General features: G+C 35.8%; 1 protein-coding gene across 1 annotated transcript; it reads right to left on the bottom strand.

Annotated features, from left to right (window-relative positions):
• Positions 1–1,212: 1,212 nt before the first annotated feature.
• Positions 1,213–2,909, bottom strand: LOC127127743 (UDP-glycosyltransferase 74G1). The gene is made up of 2 exons (XM_051057016.1): positions 2,169–2,909; positions 1,213–2,084 (listed from the first exon to the last, which is right to left on the bottom strand). Exons 1-2 carry the CDS (start codon positions 2,823–2,825, stop codon positions 1,353–1,355), a joined length of 1,389 nt encoding a protein of 462 aa, XP_050912973.1. The 5' UTR covers positions 2,826–2,909; the 3' UTR covers positions 1,213–1,352.
• Between the last annotated feature and the right edge of the window lie 4,471 nt (positions 2,910–7,380).

The raw sequence follows: 7,380 nt of genomic DNA, 5'->3' as shown, positions 1-7,380 counted from the left end.
TTTCTTATCTCTGTCTCCATAGCAAACCAATCTTGTCAACGTCGAACTTATGGAAAAAGTCAACTATAGTTTCTTAGTGCAAGGCTAAAAGAAAGTGGATATAATATCTTAAAGTCTTCCCCAATATCTTGGTCGTTACGTAGTATGAGAAAGACACATTGGACAAAGTCATTACACATTGGATGAAGATCTTAATCATATTTTTCTTCCAATGTCTCTCTTGGAAATGCTTCTCAACAAAGAACACTTGTGCAAGTCACCTTCCAACGACTCTTTTCTGCCTCTATAAAAAGAATTGAATATTTGAAGAAAGGTTACACAACTATCACACAAAAACAGAAAAGCAATCTAACGAGAATAATTTAAGCTAAAGTACTTATTTGTTTATTGCACAAGTTCTTAAGATTTCTTATCTTTGTATATCTTAAAAATATTAAGTATCTCTGTTGTTGTTGTATCACATCTATACTTCTGAGTATTGTTGTTTAGAGAAGAAGAAATCTCTTGCTAGTTTGCTTGAGTAGTGGAAGTCCCTTGCCTGCGTGCTTGAGCGGTGGAAGCCTCTTGGCTATGTGCTTGAGCAGAAGTCTCTTGCTAGATTGCTTGAATAAAAGTCTCTTTCTTGTGTGATTGATCAGTTGAAATCTCTTGCTAGTTTGCTTGAGCAAAGTGTAATCAGTTTGATTATAGTGAAAAATATCTTGTTGGACAAAGGGGCTGAAGTACTCTTAGTTTAGGAGATGAACCAGGATAAACTCTGTGTGTTGCTTTACTACTTGCTTATGAATATTATTCTTCCGCTGCTAACAACTTTGTAATCAGATTATGAACTTGTTTAGATTCTAAAGTTGGTTTATCAGAAGTGAAAAAGAATTAGCACACACAATTCAACCCCACCTTCTTGTGTATTTTTCTCATCTTTAGATTTTGTAGACCATGAGTTTGTGGTGACAAACCATTTTATTTTATAGTTGATCAAATACTCTCAAATCGAGATATCATAATTTCAGGCACACAATAAAACTGGTAACAAATGAATCAAGATCAAACGATCTCAATTTTAAACTTAATTTATTTAAATTTAAAAAAACTACATGAAATTTGACATATTTTAGATGTTGTCGAAATTTAATATGGGTAGTGCTAACTTGTGTCCCAAGGACATAGGTTAAGCAATTCATAAATAAAAAGTTTATATTGGAGAAAATAATGAAAATATTAATTATAAAATTTTGATAAAGACCATACACAAATTTCAAGAAAATATTTCTACAATTAATTCTTAACATGTGTCCTTAGGACACAAGTTTTCAATGAACCGACTTCGTGAATGTGAAAAACACTATAACAAACTATGTAGTTTTGGAGAGAGTTAATTCATTCACAAACTCAACAATATTCTTATCAGAACTTCCACCCTCGTCAACCGATTTCTCAGCCAAATTCTTCCATTTTATAACATTCTTCTTTATTTCATTTCCTTTTTCTGTTTCCATTATTATCTTTATACAATCCTTTATTGTTTCTCTTCTAACTACCTCTTTCTCATCTTTAACAGCTTTGACTCCAATTTTCCATACATCAACAATAAACTTAGCATTTGTGATTTGATCTGTCCAAAGTGGCATTGCAATCACAGAAACACCAACACTCAAAGCTTCCATTGTTGAATTCCAACCGCAATGCGTCACAAAACAACCAACAGCTTCATGTTGCAACACTTGTAGTTGTGGACACCAATTCACAATTAAACCTTTTTCGAATGATGATTCCATGAATTCGATTGAAATTTTATGCTTTTCTGAATCTCTAATAACCCATATGAAATACACTCCAGAATCTCTTAATCCATAAGCTATTTCTTTTGTTTGGTCTACACTAAGATCTGATAAGCTTCCAAAAGAAACATACACAACTGAATTTTTAGGTTTGTTATCTAACCATTTGATGCACGTTTCAGAATTCGGACCAAAAATGCTTATCCCATAATCCTTGTCATTTTGGAGTCTTTTGTCTAAGAACATAGATGGAACACATGGTCCTATTGTCTTTAATCGCCATTTCTTCGCTAACCAATCCACAACCTAAATTAAGTTTTCATTTAAAATATCAATCATCAATATCAAATTATTTATAAGCAATCAAGTAAAACCAGTAAATTCATGTACCTTTGGCTCAAGTTCATAAAATGTGTTGACAAAAACCCAATCAGCTTGATCAATGTTTAAAAATTGGTTTGTAAGAATATCAAAGGAACGAGGATATGTTCCATATTGATTCAAAAATGGTGGCAGGTCTGAAGCATCAAGCTTAGGCAATCCAGGTAACACAATTTCTGTTTCCAACAAAGGTAAATCCAACCATCCCTTAAAAGCATGGAAATTGATAGTATTAACAGAACAAGCTTGAGTTAAAAAAACAGCAACAGGGATTCCAAAACTCTTGGAAACATCAAAAGTCCAATGTAAGAAAGCATCATAGACAACACAATCAACAGGTTTGTTTGAACTTTGAAGTTTATCAAGAAGTTGAGAAAGTGTTTTTGGACCAACTTTCCAGAATTTGTCTTTGTAAGCATCCATACTTTCTGCTGATGAAGGTCCACCATTGTCATAACCATCTGAGATGCTTTCAATTTCAATGGAGTTTAGATCTATGTTGTTGTTGATTTTGTTCCAAATGGAAATTGTGTTCACTAGTGTAACTTTTGCTCCATTTTGGATCAAACGTTTGGCGAATTGAAGCATTGGATTTATGTGTCCTTGTTGGGGATATGGTAACACTAAAATGTGTGGTGCTTGGTTTTCTCTTTTTTGCTTATCCATTGCTTATAAGATGAAACGAAAAAATACTTGTTTGTTTTGAGAATAAAGTTATATATGTATATAGATTGCTCGTCTTCATTTATTTGAAAGTCTATGCATTATTTTCCATCATACTGACAATTCATGTGACTAAGTGAAAAAGAGATATCTTTATCAATGTTTTGTATTTTAGGTATCTGCCAATTTCTGTCGATGCTAGAGAAAAAAAACAAAACAATTGTAATACATCCAAATCTTATTTATCTATCAATATAGTACATGTGAATTGATGTCTATATGCACTGTTCATTTGATTATCTTTGTAGGCAAAAGAAAATTTCAATGAAATGAATTGTTTCATATTCTTATATAATTTGAATATTAGTCCTCAATCTTAAAGTTAACTCTATCAAATTTGATGTACAATATTCAATCTTTTTTATTGATCACGCCTCTTGTTTTTCATGTTTTTACTCAGGTGAACAATCACGTATTGGTTGCAAGATGGTTATACACTACACAGAAAATTAAAAGAAGGAAAACAATGCAATTGAAAGTGAAAAAAAAAGAGAAATTATGGAGAAAGAAGATGAATGTGTGCATTGGATCGACATCATCTATCTGAGTCTTTCGATAGTTACAATATGGCTTTAACTAGAGTCGAAGTTGGGTTGCAATCTTGCATCTCAAATCTCCTGAGTATTTCGCCTGCATACCTTCTTTGGTGCATCATTAAGCATCTATTATTCTTGTAGAATTCGATATCAAGGAAGTATGAGAGGTTTTCCAAGTCTGACATTTCAAACTCCTTACTTAGGTCATGTTTGAAGTTTCCGATCTCATTCTTGCAACTGCCTGTTACCAACAGGTCGTCAACATAAAGACATTGTATAAGCAACTCACTTCTGCTTCTCTTGACATACACAATATGCTTTGTCGTACACTTTAAACTCTTTTTCTCTTAGAAATTCGTCTATTTTCTTGTTCTAACCTCTTGGAGCTTGCTTCAGACCATACATAGCTTTAGGCAGCCTATATACTTTCCTTTCTTAGTCCTGTTTCATAAACCCAACTGGTTGTGTTACATACACCTCTTTGCCTAGAAGGCAATTCATAAATGAAAATTTGGTAACACCCGAGACCGAAGAGGACGAAAAGTGGTTACATGTAACACCCGAGGGCGAGGGAGTGGTTTTCCGTGCACGAGGCTTGACAATGAGACACTCCTAGTAGCTTCTAGGAAAAAATCGAATTCACATCTGAATGAGAGGGATCCTGAGGTTGTGCAGATACAGAACTGCGTGGTTGAAGGAAAGCTTATAAAGATTGATTGGTACTACCTATACCAACAAGATGCATCTTCTTTTTGGTAGCCTAACAAATAAGAATTGCATAGTTAAGCATGCTTGACTTGGAGTAGTACTTGGATTTGTTTCCCGAAAAGCGTGTGAGTGAGGACAAATCATGTTGAAAAGACTTGTGTTAGTTTGTAAGGTTAGTCGGTAATTAAGAAAGCAGTCTGAGGCATTACAAATGGTATCAAAGCAGACCTCTCCCGGTACAATGTGGTTAGGGGACGAACCAAACGGAAGATGGTGGTCATGTAACTCCCTATGCCGAAGAGGGCGGAGAATGGTTATATGCAACACCCGAGAGTGAGAGAGTGCTTGTATGTGCATGAGGAATGATAATGAGACACTCCTAGTAGCTTCTAGGGGGAAACCGAATTTACATCAGAATGATAGGGATCATGAGGTTGTGCATGTATGGGACTGCATGGTTGAAGCAAAGCTTATAAGGATTGATTGGTAATACCTATATCAACAAGATGCATCTTCTTTTCGGTAGCCTAACAAATAAGAACTTCATAGTTAAGTGTGTTTGACTTGGAGTAGTATCTGATGGTTGACCTTCTGGGAAGTTTCCCGAAAAGCATGTGAGTGAGGAAAAATCATTCTGAAAAGACCTGTGTTGGTTTGCGAGGTCAGTCGGTAATCTTGAAAGTAGTCTAGGTGTTACATATTTCACATCCATCAATCATATCAACCATTTATGTATATCGACTAGATCAACAATCAACCTGATTGTTTTCGATTCTAGATACTGGTGCAAAAACTGTTGGTGTAAGCCCTAGAGGCCAATACTTTTGGTACTTGTATCGAATTATTTAAAGGCATTTTCTTTATTATGGTTGATTAATAAAGTCCCTAGAATAGATAGTCCGTTTAATGTATTAAGTGTGACTTAATCATGAGAACACATTAAACATAAGGGCACTGTTCTTAAAGTATCCGTAGTCGAGCTTTAATGTGAAGTGGGATAACATTAAAGCATTAAGACTATTATGTTTGTAGACTGATGATCACATCTCATGGATCATGGATAAAGAGTTATCAAGTCTTACACATAGGTATGAATATTAGGAGTAATATTTATACCGGATTGACCCGCTATGAGAATACTATATAGAAAGTTATGCAAAGTGTCATAAGTTATTCTCATGGTGATAATAGCGTATACCACTCTTCGACCTGAAACCACTATGGATCCTAGATGTAGAGTCGAGTGCTTTATTGCTGATCCAACATTGTCCGTAACTGGATAACCATAAAGACAGTTGATGGGTACTCCACGAAGCATGCTGAGGGACATGAGTGTCCTAGATGGAATTTGCCAATCCTGCGTAACAGGATAAATGTCTATGGGCCCAATATTGAACTGGACAAGGGTGACACGGTCTATACCTTGTGTTCAATATAGACATAAGGGCAAAGGGGTAATTATACACATAATTATTATCACAAGAGGTTTTGTCAGATCACATGACATTTTCGTGACTTGGGTAGCAGTGATGTGTTGCTAGATACCGCTCACTGTTTATTATGTTAAATGCGTGATTTAATATAATTGCCAACGCCGCGAAAACCTATAGGGTCACACACAAAGGACGGATTGATGAGAGATAGAGTAACTAAGGAACACCGTAAGGTACGGTGCACTTAAGTGGGAGACGAAATATGGTAAGATACCAAATACTTAAGTGATTTTGGGCATATTATAAGATATGGGCCAAAATACACTTAAGTGGGCTTTTTAGCTTGAAGCCCACACAAGTGGTTCTATAAATAGAACCCCTTGGGTAGAAGCATTGAGACTCCAATCCACTCAGACAGAAATTCAAGTAGAGACTTGGAATTTTGTTTCCCTCTTTCTCTCACTCAAAGCCTTCATTCATAACAGCTAGCACTGCGATTGAAGGAATCCGTTCGTGTGGACTGAGTAGAGACGTTGTCATCGTTCAACGTTCGTGATCGCCCCGTGGATCTGTATCAAAGGTTTTGATCATTATCAGAGATCTGCACCAAAGGTTTGAATCGCCACAAGAGGTAACGATTCTATCACTGATCATGCCCATTCGTAAGGATCACTAAATGGAGAAATTTTTAAATTCCGCTGCGCCTTGGATGGCAATTCTCCTTCAAAAACTTCATCATAGTTGATTCCTTCTTTCTTTAGAAACCCCTTGGCTACAAATCTTGCCTCGTGTCAAATTACTTCACCTTTTGGATTTAACTTGACTTTGTATACCCATTTCACATCAATTTCCTTCTTCCCTTTTGGAAATTCAACTAGTGACTTGATTGTCTTCTATGGATTTTATCTCGTTCAACATAGCTTTCATCCACCTTGAGTCTTCAATGCTTCAGCTGCATCGACTAGATCAATATTTGCATAGAAGCCATAGTGTACTAACTCACCTTCATCATCGACCACATCATCTGATGTGATTACATATTCTTGCAGTCTTGTAGACATGTTTCTGGTTCTCTGAGGTCTGCTTGTGCTAGGTTGCCTTCGACAGCTTCTTGTCGAACTTCTCTAATAGCTTGTCGAATATCTCTAACAACTTCACTAGATGTTTCACCACATAGGATTCACACAGAATACTTCTTGATGTTCTTAGTCTAATCTCACTCCTTAAGCTTATCTACGATCACATCCATGATTATAATGACTTTCTATTTCACTGGGTCAAATAGTTTATATCTACCTCTCGAATGATATCCCACCAGGATCATATGACTCGACTTATCATCCAACTTTCTTCTCAGTTGATCTAGCACATGTCTATGTGTTATTGATCTAAACACCTTCAAGTGGCTTAAACTAGGTTTGACACCAAACCACCATTCTTCTGGTTTGATAGCTTCAAGCCTATTTGTCGGACATCTAATCAATATGTATTTTGCATTCGACACAACCTCACTCCATAACTCATTTAGGAGATGCTTTACTTTTAACATACTTCGTACCATATTTATAAAGGTTATGTTCTTTCTTTCAGCAGTACCATTTTGTTGAGGAGTATATGGTGGCACCACCTCATGCATAATTCTTTCTTTTGTACATAGTGTGTCAAAATCTTTCGAAATGTACTCTCCACCTCCATTTGTCCTCAGAACCTTAATCTTGTAACTACCATGTCTTTTGACAATTGCTTTGAACATGGTGAAAACATTGACCACGTCATTTTTATTCTTGATTTAGTAAGTCCACAACTTTCTGATGTTATCAT

Source organism: Lathyrus oleraceus, chromosome 1 (assembly GCF_024323335.1).
Source record: "Lathyrus oleraceus cultivar Zhongwan6 chromosome 1, CAAS_Psat_ZW6_1.0, whole genome shotgun sequence".
Lineage (NCBI taxonomy): Eukaryota > Viridiplantae > Streptophyta > Magnoliopsida > Fabales > Fabaceae > Lathyrus > Lathyrus oleraceus.
The sequence above is the reverse complement of the archived record's forward strand: the minus strand, read 5'-3'. Positions and strand labels throughout refer to the sequence as shown.